The 27,684-nt window shown below is 37.1% G+C and overlaps 2 protein-coding genes and 3 long non-coding RNA genes across 23 annotated transcripts in view; 2 read left to right on the top strand and 3 right to left on the bottom strand.

Moving 5' to 3' along the window:
- Positions 1 to 222: 222 nt before the first annotated feature.
- LOC126877231 (uncharacterized) overlaps positions 223 to 27,684 on the bottom strand; it is a 51,604-nt gene continuing 24,142 nt past the window's right edge. For 2 of the 8 annotated variants that reach the window (XR_007694853.1, XR_007694851.1), the window contains exons 2-6: positions 2,909 to 3,004; positions 2,554 to 2,832; positions 2,210 to 2,478; positions 2,030 to 2,126; positions 1,707 to 1,867 (exon numbers count right to left, since the gene is read on the bottom strand). This is a non-coding gene — a long non-coding RNA (uncharacterized LOC126877231). Of the gene's footprint in view, positions 1,111 to 1,258; positions 1,686 to 1,706; positions 1,868 to 2,029; positions 2,127 to 2,209; positions 2,479 to 2,553; positions 2,833 to 2,908; positions 3,131 to 3,216; positions 3,356 to 4,658; positions 4,674 to 27,684 lie in introns of those variants that run through there. The other 6 variants (XR_007694854.1, XR_007694855.1, XR_007694852.1 and 3 more) reach the window with 6 other exon arrangements.
- LOC126877229 (omega-amidase NIT2-A-like) overlaps positions 3,847 to 27,684 on the top strand; it is a 45,158-nt gene continuing 21,320 nt past the window's right edge. Inside the window, exons 1-5 of one of the 6 annotated variants that reach the window (XR_007694848.1) lie at positions 3,847 to 3,963; positions 7,876 to 8,060; positions 8,461 to 8,629; positions 8,905 to 9,615; positions 9,679 to 9,907. Coding sequence is in view for 5 of the 6 variants with exons in the window: in XM_050640046.1 (XP_050496003.1) it covers positions 7,977 to 8,060; positions 8,461 to 8,629; positions 8,905 to 9,038 (387 nt within the window). In the remaining variant the exon portion in view is untranslated. Of the gene's footprint in view, positions 3,964 to 7,875; positions 8,061 to 8,460; positions 8,630 to 8,784; positions 8,847 to 8,904; positions 9,946 to 15,154; positions 16,082 to 27,684 lie in introns of those variants that run through there. The other 5 variants (XM_050640047.1, XM_050640048.1, XM_050640046.1 and 2 more) reach the window with 5 other exon arrangements.
- On the bottom strand, positions 5,064 to 6,135 carry LOC126877237 (uncharacterized). The gene is made up of 3 exons (XR_007694864.1): positions 5,735 to 6,135; positions 5,410 to 5,676; positions 5,064 to 5,313 (listed from the first exon to the last, which is right to left on the bottom strand). It is a non-coding gene; the product is annotated as an uncharacterized LOC126877237 (long non-coding RNA).
- On the bottom strand, positions 17,034 to 19,417 carry LOC126877236 (uncharacterized). Its single transcript, XR_007694863.1, has 2 exons — positions 19,356 to 19,417; positions 17,034 to 18,601 (listed from the first exon to the last, which is right to left on the bottom strand). It is a non-coding gene; the product is annotated as an uncharacterized LOC126877236 (long non-coding RNA).
- Positions 20,291 to 22,828, top strand: LOC126877228 (katanin p60 ATPase-containing subunit A-like 2). 7 transcript variants are annotated; one of them, XM_050640040.1, is made up of 7 exons: positions 20,291 to 20,333; positions 20,758 to 20,947; positions 21,049 to 21,325; positions 21,469 to 21,670; positions 21,729 to 21,859; positions 22,055 to 22,254; positions 22,405 to 22,828. In XM_050640040.1, exons 1-7 carry the CDS (start codon positions 20,330 to 20,332, stop codon positions 22,763 to 22,765), a joined length of 1,365 nt encoding a protein of 454 aa, XP_050495997.1. In that variant the 5' UTR covers positions 20,291 to 20,329; the 3' UTR covers positions 22,766 to 22,828. The 7 variants fall into 7 exon arrangements, with proteins under 7 accessions (XP_050495997.1, XP_050495995.1, XP_050496000.1 ...); XM_050640038.1 differs by having other exon boundaries at positions 21,046 to 21,325; XM_050640043.1 differs by having other exon boundaries at positions 21,037 to 21,325; positions 21,502 to 21,670; positions 21,729 to 21,841.

Here is a 27,684-nt window from a genome sequence, read left to right as displayed (position 1 = left end):
ATCTGCGTATGACGTCAACCTCGATCTATGCTTATACAAGAAATTTTATCAATCAATGACTAGATATACAATAATCAAATATTATAAAATTTCCTGAAAACCTTTAGGTGTTAATATTAAGGTGTTAATATCTTTAATATTTGCAAGTTATTGTTTAGCGCTAATTAGTTAGAATGTAACAAGTGGTGTACCAGAATTGAGATAACTAAGCCACACGAACAATCTTATTTAGATCTTTTTAATTTTTTAATTCTCTTTTGCTCTAATACTTCGTAAAATTAATCTTCATTAGCTACTACACTTCATAGAATAACAAGAGATAATTTTTCTTATATAACGTTTCATTCATAAAACCTATCATTAAAGTATATCTTCATAAAAATATCATTCCATACTAACGGTATATTTGGTGTCATACGAGATAACAGTTACCAGTGATTACATATGTAACTTTATAAAGATATCTCGTTTTATTATATATTAAAAGAATGTACTCATTGTTGCTATATTTCAGATGAAAAAAAAGGAGGCAACGATTTTACAGTAAAATCGTTCGTTTACAACTGATTCATTTACATTTCATGATAATACTGTGCATTCTGAATATGCTATGATTTGGTTTAAAATAATAAATAGTCCATTCTTGCATACTATTGCTCCAGCCTTACTTGTATTTTCGATATTGGTATAAATAGAAAGACAATTAATGTCGTTCGAGTCTATTTTCGGATCATTTATATTACGTTTAATCCATATAGTTATTATATGAGACATAGTATCGTAAAATTTGGAAGAATAAAACGTTCGTACAGGAAGTACATTTTATAAGAACTCCAACAAATCTGCGTGTGCACCTAAAATACAAACTGATAGTGATTGTTCATAAGTTTATATACATTATCTAATGTCAATCGAAGGTATCAATTCTTTTTCTCCATAAGAGTACTTTTTCATTTATATGTGTTCAAAAATACATGTGTTCAACCGTGAAGCATATGTCACCTACAACGAAAAAGAGTTTTCCTATACTTAATATTTCCTTTATATACCTATGAAAGTCTATTCTTCGCGTAGTATGAAATTATGAATAAATCTGGAATATTGTTCAATCTGAAAAGAAAAATAACTTATTGACATCATTCATTGATACGAGATTCAGAATGTTTGTTTTGTCTTGCAGAAAAAGAAGGCAGCCCTCCCTTTCTTTTAATGTGAAATAGAAAGCGAAAATTTGAAAACAGATTTTTTGGAAATTTACTTGCAAATATCGTTTTCAATATCGTGATTTTCTTCCCAATGGTACTGTACTTTCAAATTTTCCAGTATCCCTCTAAAAACAAAAAGTCGAACCTCGTTATTGTTAACGTAGGCATTACAAGGAAGAGAAGTATTAGAAAGCAGCTCCTTTTTATTATGGATTTCTTTATAATCATGTAAATAAGAAATTCCGGAAATTTTTTCCTAAAGAATTTAATTCTTGTGTTTTGATTGATAATTATTACACTGCATACTAACTTTTCGCATACTGTTCGCGTCTAACAATTTCCTAATAATAACTACTTCAAAATAACATATGTTCTTGCACAAATTCAAAAGTACGTATGATACAATTACAATTGATTCTAAAATAATAATTATTTAAAGATATTAAGATACTAATTAAACGTTTCACTATATTTCAAAATCTGGAACAACAAATTTTTATTTATAAAAAATGAAACTGTGTTTATATATTCTTTGTCATGATGCTATTTCTTATTACCATGTCGACATTTTTTAAAATTCATTTTGTTATCTCTACGCAATATGAAAATTCATATACTGCTTAATATTTTTTACATATTATCCATCCACCGCATGATATCTCCTGAAAAATCAAAATATTAATGTTATATTATTACAATGCTTCTTAAATTTCAATTTTTGACAAATTTGAAATCCAATATATTTTGCACAATTATTATTTATCAAAAAATTCCAAGTTAGTAACTTTCTTTTCAAATGGCAAATAACATATACTTTGACTTACCTGTAAGTTTTTGTTCCTAATCATCATTTCCTCTTATAGAATATCATTATTGTTCTTATAATTACTACCAGTGTCATAGATATTGTAGTGGCTACAACTGAATTAATAGAAAATGATAAATAACTGTGTATAACACTAACACATAACTGTGTATAACAATGACACATAACTTTTACTTACATATCAGTCGATAAGGGATTACTGTGATATCCTGTTGATGTTTCTTAAGGCACTTGATTAGGTGTGATACGGTATCATTCCTTATGGTATACTGTAGATAAGTATTTTAGAAAATAACAAGAATAAATCTAAATTATTCAGAGGTTCCAGTTTCGGCTTAGACATAAATACAGGACCATTTGCAAAGAAGAAAGGGTGCGTTTCTACAGCCTCGTTATAGTAACCATGAATACCAATCTCTGAATTACTGGTTACTAAACATAAATATCCTATAAAATTTAATATATTTCTTTAATTTTTAATACATACATGAGTTAGTAGTTCTAAATTATGAATCATCCTACCTGTGATATTACACTTTTCCTTATAATATCATCACTCAAGTGAACAACATTAAGATCATGTAAACCATGTCATCCTATCTTACTGTGAAGATACTTAGTTATGTTATCTAACATTATAAAAATATCATCAAATTCAAGTCCTTTTATTCACATCACATGGCCACGACGATCTGGTTCTTCGTTATATAATGTTCTAAAATTTGTCGTATATATAGGATGTACAAACCGTGATATCAAGGTATCAGTTCTTCCTTCCCAAGGGACAGTTTCATTAAAATTCTGATAGAATTAAAAATTAATTATTAATATTCTAACAATCATATGTGTTAAATACATTATAGTCAACGATATATACCTGAGCGAATGTAGGGGTGATTCCTTGATAATTATAAATGTCATCAGCCCACATCATTGTGCCACTTCTTTGTACTCCAGCCTCTAGATTAACAGCCTAAACAAACATACAAAATTTTATAGAAGCTGTACAAAATATAGTATATATGCGCAATATTGAAGCGTTCAAGGGGATATAAAGGTAATGTACATCACATACACGTGTACTCTCATTCAACAAAATACAATTAGATTTAATAGTATAAGCTCTTTTATTCATCATAATAGATTGGAAATTTAAGTGTCTTACGAGGGTGAGTAAAAAGTTACCCGCTCTGTCGGTGTAGAATTTATTTTAAGCAATTGTCAAAAAAGACATACATCATTTTTTGACATAATCACTCGATTTCTGTATACACTTTGTCCATTTGCCGAAGGACCTTCGTATTTTCTCATTAAAAAATGTTTTGGGCTGAGCTGCGAACCACGAATGCATCGTCGTCTTCACCTTTTCATCAGCTTTTTCGGCATCCATCTCGCACAAACTTTTTAAAATCCAAATCTGTCGTGCACTATTGCATAAGCAGAGCCGTGGCTGATTTGCAAATGATTTGCCACATTATCCAGTGTCACTCGTCTATTCCATAGAGCATAAGTTCATGAGCACGTTCAATGTTGTCATCGTGGATGTGGACGGGCGTCCAGCTGTTTTTTCATAACACTTGTGCGATCTTCTTTGAACTTTTGTGCCCATTCAAACACACTTCGTGACAAAACACTTTCTCCATAATGTGCATTAAATCTTTGATAAATATAGGCATCAAACATAACCTCCGACCACAAGAAACGAATCACAGCATCCTGCACTGTTTTCCTGCAAATCACCATTGCAAAGCGCCATTACTCGCGCAACGGTCACAAACGAATTGACGTAACACAAAGAAACCTGCGCAGCAGCACTGAACAGATATTGACGTCATACGAAGAGTGCAGATGGATCAATACGGTCGACAGAAGTTTTAACTATCTGGAGTGCGGATAAATTTTTACTGAGAGTCGTATAGGAATCTATAATCTGTAAGTACACCTTTGGCTGAATGGAAATTTCTCTTACATATAGTCAAAAATGCAGAAACTGTGTATTGAATTGGAAAGTGATAAAAAATAAGTGAAGTTTCGAGGTTGCATGTGATTGCATGAGTACACAGGACGTTTTTAGCGAATAAAAAATAATTTTGAAAGACACGAGACTTATCTTGTATTTTATGCACTCTCTGTGTCCGAATTTCCAGAAGCTCTCTATCTTATGAAGTGTTTTAGATTAGCCGGAAAATTTTGTATGTACATACAAGAAGTATACGATCTAAGTGGAATATTCCATTATTCTCTTGATACAACAGAAACGAAATTTACAGAACTTCTCAGAAAGTTGGTTTATTATTACCAAATTAATAGAATTAATATACGTTTATCATCTTTACATACCTAAGTCGTGGAGGTTTATCGTGCGTAAAAAATTAGTGTCGTTTCAAAGTTACATTTCGTACATTTTAAGCCTATAATTTGTAACGTACAAAACAATGTAAATTTGAGCTGTTTCTTATCTCCACAATAAGAAAATCCAACTTTACGTTTTTTACACAATGATATTTATGGAACAGTAATATCGTATTATTGCATCGCTTGGAGAATGAAGTCAAGGTACGATGTGACCCTAGTGTAAACGCTGGGATACCCAGCTGTGCCGCACTTATAAGCATAAGACACAATACCTATTAAATACGAGGTTAATTCATGTTGTATCAGCAGTGGTCCGCCGCGGTCAGCCTGAAAGGATCGTTAAATTTTTAATCAAAGATACTGAAATATATCGATCGAATTGTATTGAAATTATACTTATATACAGTAATAATCTTCTATTGATTTGTGTATTGAAATACTCCAATTTATAACGTACATGTTATATGTATTTTGAGCAAAACTAAGATTAGAAGGAAATTAGATTAAATACCATAACGAGGTGTGAGAAGTGGGCAAAACTATTAAATTGTGTTTATCTATTATTTTTAATGTTTAAGACGTCGATTTGATGTTAATTCGAATTGACGTGTCTTCAGATACCGTATAGTTTGTAGTAACTCTGTAACTTAATTACCGTACACGAATTATTACCTATTCGATATTCGATCATACAGCAGACGATAAGTACATACGTACAAATACTCTGAAATAGAGATTTGATAAAGACAGAAATTAAATTTTTATTCCAGTGGAATACAAATTATTAAATAATTCTATATAATTTCTATTTGAACTATACTGAACTATAAAGTTCAAACGTGTAATTTCTGCCCTAACAGTTTTTGATCTCTATCCATATTATTACTCCTATATCAATTTTTTATTTCAAGCAAAAAGATACTCTTCCTAACATGAAGTAAAAGAAAGAAATAATTCAAGTTAATAAGTAAAGTTACTACCGATAAAATCATAGCATTATTATTTAGTCTAATTGAAATGTACATTGATGTGCTGTTTAATGCCTTTAAAGTTCATTCTTTGCAGTAAATGGCTTATTATTAATCGGAAAGAAAGACATAAAACGTACCAAGTTCAGCTGGTTTACCATCGACCACCCTGGTATGAGAGACGTTGCTAAAACCACAGTATGGTGGTCGCAAAGCCTTATACTTATACACAGTTTTTATTAAAATTTCTCTCTTGTCTTTGTTTGGATCGTTCGGACAGCAAACGATCGTAACATTGCCCTGGTATCTGCACACTGATCGTCTATAAAAAGCGGTGGCTGTACGGTACTGTATCTGCCATATTTCTTGCAGAGGTTTACATTTTCTGTAGTCAAGGCACCTGCCTTCTTGATTGTCCGGTGTGGTACATTCTGGATCAAACAATTTTAAAACATTTATACAGTTCAAAGATGCGTAAGAAAGCGACACCGATTACTCAACTTTCGAAGTAAAAAGCCGATCAAGTCCACCGGATTGCCCTACAGACACGTATTAATCCGTAAGAGTTAGTCATCATGTTGATAATAATTATCTAAAGAAACTCACGTGAAAATATAAAATTTTAATTGATTAGATATTGTGTTAGCCATACTTAAGAAAGAAAATGAAAATGAATGAAATGAAAGAAAAGGACTACCTTCAACCTCATTTTTTAAATAAACACTTTGTCAGTTTTGCGGTAAATAAATTCTTAGGAATTCAGGACAGTTTTTAGTGAATCATTTTGTTTCGACCGTTCGCGGAGAGACGCGATCGCGAGATAGCACGTCAACGAGAGTTGTAAGTTCCCGTTACGATTAAATAATCGACGCCACGAACTGATCGATCCCCTTATTTCGATTATGATAATAAGGGTAGTTCAATGAAATTCCACAGAATTAACACAAATAAATTAATGTTTATTTCAACAACTTATTAACTAGAAAGATATAAATGGAACAAAAAAAATGTAACTGCGTTTTGGTTGATAAGTAATGCGCGACATACCACATGTGTTGACGGTTCGACATCTCGAAAAGTTCTGAACGCCTTTCGATTTTTTTCGTTTTTTCTGGAAGGCGACCCCCACTACGTTCGGATCACGCCACATTCTTTTACGCGAGGTAAAATACGGGCCACGAGTCGACGTTTCTGGAAGTCGCCCTGCTTAATGAACCATGCGCTTGCCACTACAATGTTTGTTTGCCGGGCAGACACGACGATCCGTCTGCGACATTATAGTGCCGCGATCGATAGTTAAGAATATGACCTATGGTAAGCCGCACGGCGTAACATTCTCCCCCCGTTGAGAGGGTACCGATCATACTAGCGAGGTGTGGTTGAAGTTCCCATCTTATTTCGTCACGGTGGCTATTTGTTCGGGTTTCTCGAGATCGGGTTGAATTGGCAGTGGGACAAGCCTTTTGACGCCCCGATCCAAAATGCTCTTTGCCGTCTGAACTGTAGCTGTCCGGATGACACCATCGGCGCCTGGATGAACCTTGATAACTCGGCCCAGAGGCCAATGCATGGAGGGAACGTTGTCCTCTCTGAGGATGACGATTGTGCCCTTTTGGATGCTGTGTCCACCCTTGCTCCATTTATTGCGGTTGGTTAGCTCGTTCAAATACTCCTTATGCCAGCGGTTCCAAAAATGTTGTTTAACCTGTTGGATATGCTGCCATTTGGAGAGTCGGTTCGATGGAATGTCCCTGAAATCTCGATCACGTAAGCACATTAATGAATCGCCAATGAGGAAATGTCCGGGAGTGAGGGCTAGGAGAACATTTGGATCGGTGGAGATAGAAGTTAGAGGGCGGGAATTGAGGACTGCTTCTATTTCTATGATAAGAGTATTACGGTGTTAAGCTCATATGTTTCTGTTTCTCCACTCGCGCTGCGCCATAATATCCTTTGATATTTCCGATCCTCTGGTCGTACGAGGAATTGCCGATACATTTTCTCGATGTCGCCAGTGAGTACGTACTGATGAGCGCGGAATCTAATTAATATACAAAATAAATTGTGAATTGATTCGAGAATATAGGATTTCCCCATTTTCATGATTGTCGTGATTTTTGTATAAATATATTTTTTAAGATACTAATAATTAGGTACTTATAAATTAGTATTATCAATTATTTTGCATTTATAATTCCGCCTTTAGTATAAGTGTTAATTGAAAACTAACTTTATGTTTCAAAAAGTACTAGCAAAGTCGTTGAGTAACAAGCCACTGATGCTAACACAAATAGCATTGTCGTAATTAAATATTTCTAAATATTCATTTTTCATTTTGAACCTGTAGAAACAATTTATTATATATACTATTAGCTAAGTAATTGCATATTTAATTAAGTCGAAATATAAAACTTAGTTATTTTAATAATTTAAAAAATAAAAAACTGACAAACATTTCAATTTAATTTATGGTTGGAACAAAAGACAGTTATTTTTCATTAATTGAAATATTGCAATGCAGAGTACTTTCCAAAATACGCCGAGAGTATTCCTGATGGTGAAACGAGCGTTGCTTCATCGAACGCAGCTAAAGAAAACAACATCTATGTAGTTGGTGGTACGATGCCTGAAATAGAGGGCGATAAATTGTACAATACTTGTACTATTTGGGGTCCCGATGGAACTTTGATAGCAAAACACCGAAAGGTAAGTAATATATTCCTTTATGGCTTTGAATTTGAAAATATTGGGGCGAAGAAAGTGACTCTATCTAGGAATAATTTAGGAATATACATATGTACATACGTATACTATAACCAATTCTATAATTTACGGTTTATAAAATACGTTATGATACGGGAAACGCCCATTTTTGTTGTAATGTGTTTGTGTTGTATAAATTTTTCACATACTTAAAATATTATTATACTTATTTTTTCTCCTTTTTAAACATTATTAAATGATAGGATTTTTTAATAAAAGAAAGTGATAAAAACGCTGTCAGTTATTAAATAAAAAATAATTAAAGTTTAGGAGTTGGTAACTTTGATATTAAATTACAAAAGTTGCAGCAATAGAATTAGCGACTACATTTTTATGTTATTAGGTACATCTATTCGACATCGACATTCCTAATAAGATTACTTTTCGAGAGAGTGATTCACTCAGTCCTGGTAACTCCCTAACGACGTTCGATGTGAAGGGCTGCAAAATAGGTATTGACATTTGCTATGATATTAGATTCGAGGAAATGGCACGCATTTATCGGAACAAAGGTACAGTAACTTAATCGATCAATACTTAACTAGCAAAAAATTAAATATCTTTCTTAAATATATTCTATATAAAATTAATATAATCTGTAACTCTGTATAAAAAGAAGCTTAATTTAAAAAACCAGTATATTTGCTGAAAATGAAACAAATAAAAGGAATTAAAAGCACAATAAGAGGACTGTCCTCGCATATTCAGAAATGATGGAATGTGAACCGTGCAACTACGAAGTTAATTGGTATTCGGTGGCTTCATATTTCCTGCTTCTCTGGGTTAGGTTGCCAAATGCTGATATATCCAGCGGCATTCAATATGACCACTGGACCACTGCACTGGTCATTACTTCAGCGTTCCAGAGCGAATGATAATCAATTATACGTTGCCTGCATATCACCGGCTCGTGTTCCTTAAGCAAGTTACGTCGCATGGGGACATACACAGTTGACCAATCCCTGGGGAAAGATTCTTTACGATTTGGAAACTCAAGAGAATATGGCAGTCACCGATATCAAAAAAAAAAAAAAAAAAAAGCTGGCGAACCGTGTGTTACCACAACGAGACCCGCGATGCTATTTGTCGCTTTAAATTGTGCCGCAACTCGTTTTTGAGATCTTTGCCACGGGCGCGTTAAAATATGCTGAAAATATATTTCTGGCTTTTCTGGGGTTTAACTGAAATATGACAAATAACGTTGTAAAACATATGTACTTATGACTTACAGAGTAATTGAGTGTACAAAATATATAGTATACAAAATAGCCAGCGATTTAGGGCTTTAAAAGATCAAAAGGAAAGAAAAGAAAAGAAAAGAAGAAAGATAATATGTTGTGGCAGTCTAAGTCGATCTAAGAAAATAGATAAAGGGAGGGAGGGGCAAAGCTAGTTAATCTGGAAAGAATCCAAGCGTCAATTTCAAGCATTTACAGAGAATCAAGCGGGCTGGTTAAAGTCGTGAATTGAGCAATTATCCCGCGTTAGGTTCAATCAGGTTAGTCCCACGCGAAATTGATCCAACCATGCGAAAACGAGTGTATTCTGATTTCTGTCGCAGATACTTCTGGCTAGTGCAGTACCTACACGGTGGTTGTTGAAATAGCCGCTTCTCATCTATTTTCCGCAGCGCGGACATCATCCTTTGATCCCTTACGACTAACGAAGTTTTCGAAGATGTACGGCAGTTTGAGATTCTACTTGAAAATGATCATGATTGCGGTCTGTGTGTCGTCTGCTCTTCTTTTTGTCCTTCCGTTAAAGACTGGTAAGTTGATACTGATTAATTATGCGATCGAAACCCTATATAATGGCTACAAAAATGCCGCTAATATAATATTCCTTCTTTCTTGTATCTGTCTGCCTCTCAGGTCGTTTTACTAATTACAATAAGTAATTTCGCCTTCTTTGCGCTCCCTTTTAACGCATTGAAACTTGATCCAGTTTCGAGAAAATGAAAAATTCGTTTCTTCTCTTTGCTGATTCACGGCAAAAGCGTCGACTGTAAAAATATTTGTAGTTGCAATAGCAACAAGTATGTTTTCTCAAATAGAAAATATTGGGAGCGTACACGCTGGCAAAACAATTCATGAATAGCTCGTCCTCTGCTTGTTATTTGTTTCGATACTGTTAGCAAACAAATTCATGAAACATACTGGTATAGCGTAAAATGAACATAAAAGTTTTGCGTACACTTGAGAGCTGAACTTTGGTTGTATACGTATATTACACATATACGCACACAGTTATGTATATGTATATATGTATAGAAAATTCCTTAGAACTTTGAGCTTAATAACATATTAAAATCATTAACATTAAGGAGGTGAACTTTACTTACCAATTACCAAAGTTTCTTCCGCCAAATAATACATAAAAATTGAAAAAGATAATGTAACTAGTTTTAACTTTTTTTTGTGTTATAATTTGAATCACTCGATTTATCCGACTGAGGATGGTCGATCGCAATCTCAATGTATACGTATTCTCATCGCATGAAATAGATCACATGAGGGATTTTCAAAAGTCGATGGAATATTAATCGCGATTAATTATTTGTAGGTGTATTCTGTGCGGCTAAAGCAGTCACCTAATGAATTATTGAGTACCAGGAATGTTAGCGGTAAACAGGATTGCGGCTATGAATGATTCTCTAATGTCTATATTAGAGATGAATTTGATAATTTATCCTCATAATATGCAATCCGCTTTTAAGTGGAAATCATAATTAACAATTTCTGTTTGATTAAATATGAAGAGCAGATAAATCGATACGCTTAAATCAATATTAGAATTTCTTAACATTTTTATCAAATATTTTAGCACTGTAAAAGCGTCGTAGTAGAGAAATATTAGGTTGTTTCAAAAGTTTCTTTCGTTTTATAAGAAAGTAATAGATGTACAACATTTTTCGTTTTATATTATTTTATTGAATTACGTGTGATCCACCTTTTTCCAATTTAATGTAAAATAATATAGAATAACATAAAACAAAATATGTTGTGCATCTGTCATTTCTTTTTAAAACGAAAGAAACTTGGGACAACCTAATAGGAATTTACTTTTATTATCCATTATAAAAATGGATTGTTAATCCTCTAGGAGATACGAACAATATAATTGCAATTAATAAGGAATAAGCTAGCATAACTTAAACCAGCTTTTGCAGAAAGCTATTAGCTAAAGATGTTTATTAAACAATGACAACATGAATTTTCTTAAGTACCCCATTTGGTACTTAATCTACTTCGTAAGTACTGTGTGTCCTAGCCTTTAAAGGATGCAATTTTAACCAGAATGTTTCACATTACTTACCCGTATTATTTCCTTGTAATATAATTTATATTTACATTATCTACGTTACGTTACATTCTACGCGTTAATGTAATGTGATTTTTATTTCTAATCGAAGTTATTCAAAATTTGTAGTATCTCAATAAAAAATTAACAGCCTGCAAAAACTTCACAGAAGCATTAGTATCTTCGAAACTATTGAATTCAAATGGCTAATATTCCTTAACAATATGCACTCGACGACGTTTATCGAGAGAAGTATGTGGCGTAATAGTTAAACTTTCAATTCATATACATATATCGTTTATGAAAAAGTAGTCATTCTGCTTTTGTGATCTGTGACACACTATAAATTCTCATAAGCTAACCAACGCGTAATCTTCTGTAACGTATTAATATAATATAGTGTAATATCGAAAAATAAGGATAGAAATTTTTTTTTTCGATTACTTACAATTTATTAATATTAAATTGAATATACAAATATAAATTGGACAGAGAACGATATTTAACGGAAACTAAATGCAATACTCGTATCTATATCAAATAACTTTACAGTTATTTGACCACTCTCGTCACAACGAATCTAACACACACACACTCTCTCTCTCTAACAACTCTATCAATTCTCACGACTCTACTCTTCGACGACTCAAAACCTCTAACGACTCTACTCTTCGACGACTCAATTAGCTCTGATTCTCGCAACACGCACACTTTTCGATTCGCCTTGGATAGCGAAACCGTCCTTCTTCTAACGTTGTCTATTGTTTCCCTCATACCTATGTAAGAACTACCAACTACGTGCCTTTAGTCACGTAGGCACTCTTAAATGTAAACGAACCACAGAAACACGACGTACACGGTTTTTTTCTATTTTCAGCCGATCTCCAATCAAAGTTATTCTACGATATTACACTCGGCCTTTCCTGACAATCACATCTGCCCTCAGATGTGCTCATCATCGCTGCTCGCACTTACATCACTATCGTCGGCATTCCACCACTTCATGTGATCGGCTGCCGTGGAAGTTGTACGTGGCCCTTCGTGCTCCCCCTCTCGCTGCACTATGTATCGGTCATTTCGTAGGACTTTTATCACCCGATACGGTCCAAGAAACTTTGGATGCAGCTTTAGCCCGGGACCCTTCTGCATCCTCTCGATTGCCACTAGATCTCCCGTCCTGTACGCTGTCGCCTTCTTGCGTCTCCTGTTATACGCCCGCTTGTTTCGGATTTGGATCTCCTCAATCCGTCTCTTTGCGGCTGCACGCAGCTGATCTCGTTCCTCTTGGAACACCGCGGCCTGTTCGTCCTCGATTAGCTGACTGATCTGTGGGTCGTCCCGCAGCCTCATTCGTGTTCCGAACAACAACTGGAACGGGGCAGCGTTCGTACTTACATTGGGAGCTGCATTTAAATACCTCTGCGCTGTCTCCAGGTGTTTGAACCACTTGTCCGGCGTTGGTGCAGATAGCTTCGTCAGCAGTGGGATAAGCGTCCGGTTCACTCTTTCCACTTGTCCGTTCGCCCGCGGGATCCCAGTTGTAGTCCGAACGTGCTGTATGCCTTCCTCTCTGCAGTAGTCTTCGAAGGCGCCGGCCGTAAATGCTGTTCCGCGATCGGAAATGATTCTCCTCGGGTTCCCAAAATTCACAGACTGCTTCCTCAAGCGACTAATGACCTCGGCAGAACCCGTCGACTTGGTGGGATACAACCATACAAACTTTGTGAACGCGTCCACCACCACAAAGATATGTCGGTAACTTTTTTTTGTAGAAGGTAATGGCCCAAGGTGATCGACGTGGTAGGTGTCGAGCGGTAATTCCCCCTTGTCGATGGTATTTAGTAACCCCTCCTGTTTTCCCTGCTTTCTCTCTGCAAGGATACAGTCGATGCAACTCTGCACTACCTTTTCTACTTTTTCGCGCATTCCTCTGAACCAATAATCCCTCCTTATTTATTATTCTACGATATTACAATAGGTATGTATATCTCGACTTTGAGCAACCAATTGGTGCTAAATAAGCTTTAGTACATACTTCTTACACGTAACAAAAGACCAGTTAACATCTCTGCTCTTAAAAGAAAAACGAAAGAAGCTCTGAAAAGCTGCAGAGTTCAGGTCGAATAACACCAGCTCAGATAAATGACCCTCTAACTTACCTTTGTCCTCATCGACGTCAGTGATTTTAAAGCTAGTTATAAAGTGCACTTCTCAGCCAGCGTCCACGGCAGTCAATATTATTTAACGGGTCTTAATGCGATGTAAAAAGGGAAAAAGGAGGAAAGAAGGAGCAGGGAAGCAAAGAGAAGAAACGAATTTTTCATTTTCTCGAAACTGGATCAAGTTTCAGGTTGCTCGCCAAAGAGTCTGTAGCTAACGAGACAAGATTAGACAAACCGCGCTTTAAAATTGCCACAGAACTATAATAATCCTCGAAATCAATACGATTCGTCGATCCATCGCCTGATTAAAAAATGAGATAGGATGAAGCTCACTAGTCGGCCTTTGAACTTTCAATAGCGCTTACGGCTCGTATACTCTAGTTTGAATGCTACAATGTAAGCCAAGTCAGCTGTAACTAGCGTTCGCGTGATTGTCGCTATCTATTATTCACGCGTTACACGTTCGCCAGACAAACGCGTCTACCGGTTGACATTGTTTTCTGTCCTGAGTTTCAAAGCAATTATGTTGCTTCGTGTAATCAAATCTCGCCAAACTAACGATAAGTTCTTGTTTGATCTTACACAGTTATTAAAACTATACAAGTTAAACCAATCTAGCCTAAACAAGTAATGTCGTTATATATTCTTTTTTAAATCTATATATTGTTTAATAAATCGTGGCTAGGATATAGTAGCTGACAAGAATATTCGGACAAATATATTTGTAGAAACATTTTAGGAGTGTATTATGCATAGTGGCACTATTTAATACTGTACTGTGACTATCATGGTCGTGTTGGTATTATTCGAAACTAATCTGAAAATCTCTATGGAATTTGTAAGATATTTAGTACGAGTACTGTGCATTACTGATATGTACACAACCGAGACGAGATAACGAAGGTACTGCTCTCCATCGTTCATCGCTACGCGTTGCTAATAGCAACGTATAATGCATATATATCTCGCAAAGACCATAAAAGTACCCAATGGAACCACGTTTAATATTTTATAATAATGTCCCATTACAGTTTCGTCATTTTCAATTAATTAAACACGACCCTCTCTTTAAAAATTAGAAGATAAAATACGTAATACAAATCTACTCGAAATCTTTTAAACCTTACGGACGACTACTTATGGTCTTTAAAAGCAGCAGGGATTAGCAGAATATTAACTACGGATTTTTCTTGGACCGCAGCATGCAATATGAAATATGGTTATTAAAATGTACACTGAAAATCTCATATCCATAAGATACTCGTGCTTGTAGAATCTTGAAAATGAATTCTTAACCCAAATAGTCGACCGCGATACTCGAGAAATTTTGTGAAGCTGACGTCAATACCAATATGTACCGTCGTTGTGCTATTATTTCGTGATAAGCCGTATTGATTGCACTTCCATTTCACGGAATTAATTTTTCCACACAAAAAGTGATAACGATAATCGAAAAAAGAAAAATATACTACCACTTTTCGTATCAGCATACACAAGCGCACTCGATTTTACACGAGTATACAATTTGCAAATTCGACGGAACGATCGGATTTAATTATTTTTTCGATATTTCAGGCATCAAGTTTTATTTACACATCGAACGTTGAAATACGGCGAAATAGAAAATGTACAAACCACTCTGGACATTAATTAACTTTAAACGTTATTGATTAATTAAAGAAAACAACCATTGTGTTGATTTTTACATTTTGAAAAATTGTTATCCACTTTTGCTTTGTTTAAAAATTGAAAAAAAAATACGTTTATTGTAAGTCACGAGTATCTCTTTTATTTATTTAAACTTTAGATCAAATATTACAATTTATAAATATATCATTTATTTAGATATACTTGTAATATCTGTTTTATAAGTTTGTACAACCATTTATCTATTTATCTATTTTATTTGCACATAATCTTTATAGACTGATTTTGTAAAGAATAAAAAATTGTGATTCTATTTAAAAACGATCGTGTCAGACTCAAGTGATAAGCGATATATATTTCAGCGATATATATATATATTCAGATTTCACCATCACATAAACGGTGCTATTGGAAACGTTTCACAATAGACGTCTTATAAGCGCCTGCGATGTCCGTCATATGTAAAGCTATACCACTGAATCACGGCCGCCATTTAGTGATTAAGGTCGATCACTTAGAGTTGTTAATCCGACATAATGGCGAGCAATACATCGAAGACATTATTGGAAACACAGTTACAGTTTAATTTCATTGAGCTTATTTGCAAATAAATGTGTACAATGTATTTTAGAGGTTTTAAATATTATTGCTGACTAAACTTCGCGTCTGCGCATCATCTTTCTTTAACTTTTTTTTGCATTTTCTTATCGACGCATGAAGACGAAATGCGTAAATTTTATTATTTATTTAAACATTACTATATTGTGCTCAAAGTAGCGGAATATCGTTCTATTATCAATATATGAAGAACTAAAAGAATTAAAAAAGAATTAAAAAAATATGTAGTTCAATCAATACTTCGTGTATTTTTCTATCTCCACAAGACAATATCCGGACCAGTTACGCTTACAGTATCAACAAAGATTTGTCCAGCCATACGGAATAAGTCGTACTCAGTAGTATTAACCGCACGAACTCCAGAAACACTTTTGAAGTAAGTTTCGAACCAATAAATCCCCGAACTAAGAACTGTCATATTTCGTCTCTATTTATCGAATATTGTGAGAAAATGCAAAAAAATGAAGTTAAATAGAAAAAGTACTTGGAAATTTAAAAGAAAAAATCTCGAAAAATCTCTTAATACTTTTTACTGTCGTCTTGAGACGCACCATATGTTAAGCTTCTTCGTAGTTACAACTTTTACCGCAGATGTAACGAACTGACAAATGCTTCGAATGGCGCGCGCGCGTCAACGCCTACACTTAAATTTTAAATAAATGTTTTTAAATAAATGTTTAAAATAATACATTAAATGTATCAACTTTCTTGCGCAATTTCATTTAATTTCTTACGATATGGAGGGTTTAATTACGTTTAAGATATCTATTTGAATCTTTTAAATTCGAAGTTTTTTAAAAAATTACCTTAAACTTTATAAAATTAAATCGTTTTTCCACTTTGTTGTATCATAAAATAGTTACTTAAATTCAAACCTTACCGTCGTCTTGAAATATTCTATATTTTCCTCGTCTTAAAAAATCTCCCTACAGAAAGAATAAAGAAGAATAAAATCCCATACGTTAAATTTCGCGTGATTGATGGAATACATAACGATAACGAGAACTAACTAGCGACAACAAGCAACCATTAGCAAGGACAACTGGCGACTATAACCGTCGTCTCTATGATGTATGGCGACTAAGGAGAACAGCCAGCAACTACGGATTACATGTAACAACCAACTGCCCCACTTCTAAAAGGCAACTAACTTGCAAACCCTTTGATGGTTTCTGTAGCGTGATATACCCCTTGAACGTGGTTAAAGAATGTGGTCGCCGCTGGACGGCGGTTTGCCAGCAGAGCGATCTCGCCAATTCAAAGCTTGACATTACAAACTACCGAGAATCATTAGGCTCGTTATCGAGCATCTAGCTTTCAGAAGGTGCTTTATCATATGATATGACTTCACGATATTTTTGTAGCAAGAAGAATGGCCAACCTCTAACAAAACAAATTTTTACTAAGTGCTGCATGCGAGCTGCAGGCCGGCCTACTAGGGAAATTTGACGAATGAATAATCTAAAATATATACGAATATATTCGTTATATCATAAAATGCCCGCATTATGTTCTCTAACACCATAGAGGAAACTAAATTTATATATTAAAAAATTGGAATACCTGTTATAAGAGAGTTAATTAAATTCTAACCTATCGATGACTCCATAAAAACCTTTATTTCCTAAAAATGTATATCTTCCAAATTCTCCTTAGAAAGTATCATAGAGAAAATATGAAACCTGAAAAGTACATCACGCTGATGCCTCGATCAACCCTCGTGCTTCGCAGTCCATGTGTCCGAGCGATGAATTCCCTCCAAACAAGGAAAAACCAAAGGGAGGTCTTCTTCGAAGGACGTGAGAGGGTAAGGGAAGCAACGGGAACGATGATCACGCGATATACTGGCGGCGTACGTATAGAACGGCTGTTGCGAGAGAGTTCGCAAGAAACAAGAAGAAAAAAGGAATCGTAGGCCGACGCGACTATACGCTGTCAACGGACAGTGACTGAGCCTAACTGAAACGAACTCTGTCGCAGTATGAGCACAGGCTACGTTCGCGGGTCGATCGAACACGTTCTGCGCCTTTCCTCGGCACCAGCGTCAGAACCACCCTCGACGAGCGCAACGCACTGGTGCACCTGCAATATTAACCACTGGTCTTTCCTTTTTCGCGCGATATTATATCAGCACCTATGATACCATTTCAAAGACCGCAATCAAAACATTAAATACCGCGTTAAAGCCATACAATAATTCGCAATATTCATTCGTAAACGTTATTGTATATGTGCTTAATTAATCGTTATTATGTTTCGAATGATTTACTACCTCATATTCCATAAGCAGATATATGGTTCATTTTCACCTCAAGTACGATATAATTTGTAACAAATATTTATAATTCACAATGTAAAATATTTATAATTCATTGGAAATATTTTTCTATCACGGTATAGTGGTCAAATTTCACATAAATCACAAACATATGGTAGTCAGAAGCTATACTCACGACATGACAAATCATGATGATGTCATGAAAAATGGCGTCCGTCCATATATATTCAAACGCAACGAACAAGTTCGAACTTTTCGAGAATAAACGATTTGTTCGATAACATCTGTCGCGAGCTTCTCTTCATTTAACGATAACAATTGACAACTAAAGCTCGAGAGGCTCGTAAGGATGAACAGTGACGAGTATCTAGAAGCTATGTACTCACCTGGGCAAGGAGACTCCAACACCAAGGACGTTGGAAATTTCGAGAAGCGAAGATGGAAACTGAAGTAGCACGTCAGGTCAACTCTGGCAAAAACTGCTAAAGAAAGAAAAATCCAACTAATTTGTTTCCAACAATAAAATGAAATTAATTTGTTTCACAAATTATTAACTGGATATTATTCAAAAATTATTCAAAATTCGCTTGATTGATTCACGGCCCGGGACACTTGGGTCATACCATTTTGGTAATGGACGAAAATGGCAGAAGGAAGAACGACCGTTTTTTTCATATTTCTCTTTCCCCGGGAAACGAAAGAATGCCCGAGCACCTTGTTTCATTTCTTCTCGACATCAATTTCAATCTTTTTAAACGAAATATAATCTGAACGATGAAAAGTTCATTCAAATAATGCTCCGCGCCAGACACTCACGAAAATTAAGAAGAAACACGGAAAATTCGCGAATAAAACGGATTTCTTTGTCCCAGTGAGATAATAAACCTCGTTCACGTATTGGTTTTTAAAATCAATATATCCACCAATGTGCACTCGTTTAACAAGGGTGATGGAACGTGCCAAAAATCTCTCAAGAGGGTCTTGGGAACGGAAGAGTCGAAAATGTCACAATTATGAATGAAAAATTCGAATAGTTGCTGATTTTACAGTCGAAACCGATAAAGAACTCCAGATATTCCCCCAATTAATTTACAATAAATTCGCGAAAATGATCGATTGCTGACGTCATTGTATTCTAGAAAGATTGTAAAACGATAAGAATTTATTGAAAAAACTTATATTCGATGATAACACTTCTAATAAGAGTACTAAGAGGAGCGATTCTGTACTCACCTTCCTGCCTCGAAGTACCGAACGCAATTAACCGTCCGCCCAGGATGGAACCGTTCGGAACTTTTGTAAGTTACTGCACGGCCGCTGCTTATGGTGGAAATGTAATAGATATAAGTACAGAGCGCGTGAGCGAACTAAAAACGCGATAGAGAAGTAGAGAGAGGATGTTCCGTCCTTGTCTAATGACGCGCACTTGTACAGGAAATATGTAACAGCGGTATACGAGCAGCGTCAGTGTCCACTAGTGTGCATGCCTGATTAAACAAGAACAGGAAGTATCTATACATGGTGTTCTCTTTCTATTTCCATGTTGCATCCATCTTACTATACAGTACACACACTCAGCTATTCTATCATTATATTTGTGCGTTGCTTATGTGTGAACCAAACATTTCCATGACAACAAATCGTTTGTCTCTTGTTTGATGCTCGGTTTTCAACGGAGTTAAAAGAATTTTTTAAGAGAAACGTAATGGACGGGTTGTTTTTAAAGTAATAAACGGAAATTCTCGTATCCATTGAGAAACGATAGGCGATTTGAAAGTATCACTATGAACGGTGATTTATCGATGCAAGGTAGTATGAATAAGATATTTTATAATCTGCGAAAAAAGGTAAGGAATATTCTAGATTTTAGATTTTAGAATTTCCACGTCACAGACGAGTGTGTTTTGTTATTTGATTTGTAATATTGCTGCAGTTCTCTTAATAGCTGTTCGTTTCATGCGATACTCGCACATAGTATCTATGACTTTTGCTTCTAACAATTTTTATAATTAGGCTGTATCAAATATTTTTAACGTTCGTGTTTCATGAAAAATCATGTGTAACTCGTTGAATTCGCAAATGTAACAAAAAATTACATGAAAAACCTTATATTATTGTAATGAAAAAATAATTATATTAGGAGGAGAGTCGTATTTCGGAAAGTCATCGGAACATATTATACCTTGTATGTGATTATTTGGAACACAATGGGTGAGTATATTATAATTAAAATATATTCCTAGTTCCAATTCTTTTGAATAGTGTCAGTGACCAATCGAAATAGAAATCAGTGGACATCATGGAGAGAGAAGGCGAAACCAAATTTGAAAATTCGACATCGGTAATTCAGTAGTTAAGAATAACTCAATCGATAATGTAGATTAACTAGTTATAAACAAATATATGAAGTATAAATTCAAATTATTCTTATCCATCTAAAAATTGGAAATTAAAAAGCAGAAGACAAGAAATTATCTTCGAGGATTTATATAGTAAATACATTCTTTTGCCTGTCTTACCTAGAGATAAAACAGTTGTTTGATGGTTATCTTATAGTGTTCAGTCATTGCGAAAAATATTTTTAATTAGTTAAAAACTATAATTAATTAAAAGCTACATTTTTTTAGGTATATAGACGTTAGCGATGTATTATTCCGGGAAGCTCGTCTATCTCCCGAACATCGGGTTTGCGACAACATCGATTTGGAAATTATCGTTGCAGAGTATGAAAATTATTACAAGATGAAATTTCAAAAATATCCCATATTGTGTAAGAAAATAACTGGAAGGGAAATGACGAGGGAAGTGACAAATGCAAGCAAAACGTAAGAATTTAAATTATTTAACGATATTAAACGGTATTCAACGTATTCAACGTATCGTATTCAACGTATCGTATTACAATATGATCCAGTGTTTGTAGAAGTATTGAGACAAAAGCCAAATCTGTTAGTAAACAAGCGAGAAGTGAGCCTGTGAAAGAGACGAATCTACAGCAGAAGATAACTGATGACAATACGAATCATATTAATCTCGCAATGACAGTGACGTCAATATTCCCCAATGAGAGTGATGGACGTTCATCAGAAGAGCTATTTAACGTCCCAATGGAACAATCCATGCAATCGAAGATATTGAAATGCATTGAAAAGTTTTATTCAGATAATCCGGAATTACGAAAGATTGCTGAGGACATCTCATGCGTAAGTTATTTTCGATTAATATACGTATCGTAAAGCTTTTAAACGATAAAATTCCCGTCGATAAACCGTCCAACGTATATCGACGATGACGTGATTTCAGTAACGCTTCAAATATCAAATTACGTAACACTTACTTAATATAGAGAAGACGCCATTTTATCTTTGTATCGTCACAGGAGATCATAGTAAACAAATTAAATGTACATTGGGATGACGTTATAGGCCTAGAGGAATGTAAAACCGCTGTTAAGGAGGCCGTTGTGTATCCCCTTAAGTATCATATCTTTTTTGATGGCCCGTTTTCCCCCTGGAAAGGTATTTTGCTGTACGGCCCACCTGGTACAGGTAAGATACTCGTATTCTTTTCATTTCTGTACATGTTTACAAGAAATATACAAAACAGGGAAAACGAAGTTAGCGAAGGCAGTCGCGACAGAATGCCATTGCACCTTTTTTAACATAACTGCCAGCTCATTGGTCAGCAAATGGAGAGGCGATTCCGAGAAGTATATACGTGTAAGTTGCTTTGTCTATGTAAGTTTCTTTGTTCCTTTGTCTATGAAGGAGAGATTCTAGGTATAAAAAGATTTGATTTTATTTTTCGTCATTTATATATAAATAGAATAGTTGTTTGGAAAACGAAATGATATCATATTCGTGATGAGGCAATGAATTTAAGGAATTTCGAATATAATATTTAATGAATAATACATTTGTTAAACTGAACAGGTTTTATTTGAACTTGCCTATAGTCATTCGCCTACAATTATTTTTATCGACGAGATTGACTGGATCGCCACAAATAAAGGAGACTGTATATTGTCTGAACCTGCAAAGAGATTCAGATCAGAACTTCTTTCTAGATTGGATGGATTAGTGTCTAATGAGAATTCTAATGTAGTTCTTCTGGCTACAACTAATTCCCCTTGGTACGTATATCACGTTATTTCAATGTTTTCTAAGTAGAAAATATCGTAATATTTCTCCAAATTCCAAATATGTTATTGTGTTGTTTGAAGTATTCCTTCATTATTATTAGTATAATAGAACGATAATATTTATTGTAAATATGTTATTAGGGGCATTGATGCAGCTTTACTCAGGCGTCTCGAAAAGCAAATATACGTATCATTACCCAATGAAGTTGCTCGACTTGGTATATTCAAATTATACCTTAGCAACCACTTATTAGAAAATACAGATATTGTAAACCACATAGTAAAATGTACTGAAAGATATTCTTGTGCAGATATAAAATTGCTTTGTAAGCAAGCGTGGCTACCAGAAATAAGCCCGATATGGAGGAGACTTGAAAAGAAAGAAACACCTGTTACCACTTTGAAATATGAATTAAAAAGTTATGAAATATTAGCAAAATTGTTACAAAAAATGTCACCTACAGTTATGCAAATAGATAAATATGATACGTGGAACAAATAAATACGCAATCGTAAGGACAGATATTGAAAAATATAAATAAATGGATTATCGTTCGAGAAATCATTCGCATGTGTGTGCATGTGTGTGCGCGCATGTGTGTGCGCGCATGTGTGTCATGTGTGTCATGTGTGTGCGTGTGTGTGCGCGCACGCGCTATAGGCTAAGTTTAAAATGTTCGGTTGTATTATATCCTTGTATTATATATGTCGGAGATGAAAGGAAAACCGGAGCCTTCCCTTTGCAATTTTGAGGAAGCCTTCTAATGCTTTAGCCTAGATTTTATCATAACTGTAATTAAGCAATTGTCATTTGTAATTGTTTGATATTTGTGAAAGCGAAAGTGGGTTCGAGGTGACAACTGGTCGCCGAACGTAGTCACGGTCACGGGATAAACGTTTTGCCTGACGAAGGTGTGGATCGGTTGTATTGTTCTCCCTAGAAATCACATAGAATTGTACTTTAGAGATGTCGATATAATGGGACACACGTTGTATTAGGAATCAATCTCCAGACAGAAACTGCCTAGTAACGGCGTTTGAATCTTTCTCGATGTTTCCAAAGAGTATACAACAAACTTTTGACAGAAATTGCCTAGCAATAACGATTGGAACCTTCTCGATGTTTCCAGCGAGCATATAACAAACAAATGCAGTAGTATAGCGAAAAAGATTTTCATCAGATATTCATTCGTGTGATCGCCTTGGAAAGTGATACATCGAGCAATTTACCGGTGCCTCAGCAATTGTATTTTGTGTTTAAAATTATTCTACACATAGTAAAGAGTTATCCGGTTGACCGTGGATTCGTTTGAACCCCGGAACATTGTTAATAGCGTTAATTAAATTCATTATTCGTGAAACCTATTGTTACGCCGCCTAAAACATCTGCACGCCAGCCCGCGCGACCGGACAACAACCGGCCTGCGTAACGTCACTTCGACCCTCAATAAACCTAAGGACCCACCATAACTTTCACTTCCCTGTATTGTTTCGCCATGTGTCTTCAATCCGTTTGTCTTGAAGAATTTCTAAAGCTTAAAAATATTCTCGAAACACAGTCGGTTTAGAGAGGTCCTTGGGTTTATTAGTCGCACTTAAAACACGGAGAAAGCGGGTATGCACCCATTAGGAAAATCCGAATAGCCCTGTAATAAAACAAGCTAGGTTTTTCTCACGCACACAGTCATCTATTCACCACGATGGTAGGAGACTCCCTACTCATCCCTTCGAGCAGTAGTGCAGGTCATGACCAATCGACACCGCGGTTCGTTACCCTCACTTTTCCTAACGAAAGTGGGACCAACGAATCCGCGTTCTTTAGGCACAGGGGCACACCCACACCGAACTTTTCTTCCGTATTAAAAAAAAGAGCGACAGACAGTCTAAAAACTAACGCCTAACGCGGCAGTCTACACATAGCGCGAGAGTCGCATACTTCACGCAAATCTTTTGTCGGTTCTCGGTGTTGTCGAACATACATCTTCTCTCCTAAAAATATCATAGTGCTAAGTCCATTAATACATTAATTTCCATTATAAGAGCCCTGCTCTAGCGTACATATCTACCGCATCTTCGTGCGACAAGTTGTTAATTATTTATTTCTCTACGTCAGTGTAATCTAAGTGTTGGAAATATATAATTTATAATTCTGTGAATCACAGTGTTATACAAACTCAATCACCCCTTATTATCTCAACGGAAATCAGGGGATCGATCAATTCGTGGTGTCGATTGTTATAATCGTAACGAGGATTTACGACCCCCGTTGACGTCTCTCCTCGCGATTACGTCTCCCCGCAATTGGTCGAAATTTACAAGGTCCTTCGAGCCGGATTTCGTGCCGCCAAAAAGTGCACTGACCAGTGACTATACAGTGTCGCGTGAAATCCAAGTTCCAACCACTTAGCCAACTGATCAAGGGAACCGCCATCGGAGAGAAGCACCTCCGTCGCTCAGCATCTACACGAGCCCACGCCGCATCGTAACGATTATCAACCGAATCCCAGATCAACGTCCATTCGATCAAGGTAAGATCGTTCATATTATTAAAATCAAATATGGCCCAAGCTGAACCAATCAGCACGTTACGGCGGAGACGAGGCGCCCTAGCCCGTCGACTTGCAACCATAAGGCGCGAACTCGATGAATACGAAGCGCCTGGGAAGGCAAACAGAATCTTCCTAACATCTTGCCGCAGCTCGTTCGATGAGCTTTGGAGGAGGATACTCGAAGTTCAAGAAGAGTTAGATGTGTTAGATGAGGGGGAAGATGCGCGTGTAGATTCGTTATCGCAAGAGTATCGGGAGCTTGACATGCGGTTCCTAGGTCTCTTTGAGCAAATATCAGCAACAACCCCGTCGACTACAAAAATAGGTGAGACATGCCGGAAACCAGAGCCGACCACCGTTCCAGAGGTCCGCGTGCCCCAATTCGACGGTGCCCTCGAGAACTGGACCTATTTCTACGACACGTTCTCATCCATAGTGGACCGTAACGAAGGTTTGACGAATGTCCAAAAGTTCCAGCATCTACGCTCATCTATAACTGGACGGGCCGCACAGAGTATCCAGTCATTAGAACTCACAGAGGCCAACTATTCCATCGCGCTTGACACACTGAAGGACAAGTTCAATTGCCCCCTCCAAATCTGCATGCGCCATTGGAATTTGATGCGCAACTATCCGGAAATCAAAAAGGAAACTCCAGAAGCCCTAGAGGATTTGTTGGAAACCATCAGCGTAAATCTAAAGGCGCTCGAACACCTAAAAGAGCCCGTCACATCAAACATAGCGATGATCGAATTGATCGCGTCGAAGTTGCCCTCGTCCAGCCTGCGTAAATGGCAACGCACACTGCCCCGCCAAAAGGTGCCATCCTATCAGCATCTGATAGACTTTCTCAAAACACGGGCGAACGGGACTCAATTCCTCTCTAAAGAGAAGGAATCAAAAGGGTCAACCCACAAACACCACAGTCAGCGAACAACCATACCGCATGGGCGAACCCTTGCTACAACCAGCAGAACGGTGGTGTGTCCGACCTGCAACGGACCTCACGAGATCAGACACTGCAAAATCTTCAAGGCCAAATCAGCGACCAAACGTTTTCAGATCGTGAAGAAGGCATCGTTGTGTATAAATTGCCTAGGCACAGGACATTCGCCGACACAGTGTACATCGGGTTCGTGTCGTATCTGCGGTCACCGACACCATACTTATCTACACCGCGAACAAACCCAGGTAGACTCACGGTCGTCGGACAGTCGCTCATCGAGCGGTCGGTCGTCGGGCAGTCGCGCATCGAGCGGTCGGTCGTCGGGCAGTCGTTCATCACACAAGCGAGCCTCCACCGAACAATCACCATCGGGATCATCGAAGTCGCGGTCGTCCCACAAGTCGAGGCGAACATCCGACACTTCACGGAAGCATACATCTTCGGCTCCAAGAGGCACGAAAGAGCATGCCTCGTACGAGTCACGCTCAGCCCGGATCCAGAACACCACCCCAACCTCCTCGTCCAAGTACCAACCGGGGCAAAACTGACTATCCGAGACTACGACAGCAAGGGGGATCGGACTAACAAACACATCTGCCCACACCCCTCTGCATCATGATCTGTTGGCCACAGCACAGATCAAGGTTTTGAACAAACAGGCACAACCAATCCGAGTCCGAGCCTTACTCGACACTGGGTCGAGCATGAACTTCATGACCGACAAGCTCGCGAATTCCCTCGGTATAAAGCAAAGGAGATGTGCGATCCAGATCGGAGCCCTCGACAATTTGAGCACCACGGCAAAACGATTCACCACGGCCACAATCACGTCGACGGACGGCAAGTATAAGAAAACATTGAGATTTCTTGTTATCCCGGCCATATCGACCTTCATACCAAGCGAGCCCATCGACCCCTCGAGTCTGGGATTACCCAGAAATATTCAACTAGCCGATCCACAATTCCATTGCCCAGACCCGATCGATGTCTTACTTAGTACCGGATCAACATTTGCGTCGCTGTGCATCGGGCAGGTCAATCTGGCGCAACCAGGCGAACCTGAACTACGTCTACAAAAAACACGATTCGGCTGGGTAATCGGGGGGAGTCCCACGTCCCAAACCGCGATAAATACGTTCCACGCAACCACAACGGCTCTGCAAGAGGACCTCGCACGGTTTTGGGAGATCGGCGAGGGACCGGCCACTACTCATCTTTCGGAATCTGAACGATTATGTGAAGAACATTTCCGAAACCATGTCCGACGAACCAAGGAAGGCAGATACATCGTTGCATTACCATTCAACGAAAAGCTTTCCTCACTAGGGTCATCGAAGGCCACTGCAATGAGCAGGCTCGCCTCTCTTCATCGCCGATTCCAACGCGACAAACAATATGAAACCGCGTAATGTGCTGTGATTCAAGAATATTTAGACTTGGGTCACATGACGAAGATCAACACGGATCACGCCACCGACCACGGATATTATTTACCACATCACGGCGTGATCAAGGAATCGAGCGACACCACCAAGCTACGGGTTGTGTTCGACGGCTCAGCTTCAAGTACCACGGGAATGTCTCTAAACGACGCCCTTCATACGGGTCCGAAATTACAAGAAGACCCGAGAAACATCCTATTGAGATTCCGGTCATTTCAATATGTCCTTACCGGCGACATCGAGAAAATGTACCGTCAATTCATCCTACGTCCAGAAGATCGTCCTTATCAAAAGATTCTGTGGCGTGCCGACAACGGAGAGATCGAAACTTACCGACTCAACACCGTAACGTTCGGTCTATCCGCAGCCCCGTATCTGGCCATCCGATGTCTCAAACAGTTGGCAGAAGACGAGGGACCTCGATTTCCGAGAGCAGCGCAGATCCTACGGCGAGACTTCTATGTCGACGATGCGTTGACCGGAG

The sequence above is a fragment of the Bombus huntii genome, unplaced genomic scaffold (genome assembly GCF_024542735.1).
Source record: "Bombus huntii isolate Logan2020A unplaced genomic scaffold, iyBomHunt1.1 ctg00000135.1, whole genome shotgun sequence".
Classification (NCBI taxonomy): domain Eukaryota; kingdom Metazoa; phylum Arthropoda; class Insecta; order Hymenoptera; family Apidae; genus Bombus; species Bombus huntii.
The sequence above is the reverse complement of the archived record's forward strand: the minus strand, read 5'-3'. Positions and strand labels throughout refer to the sequence as shown.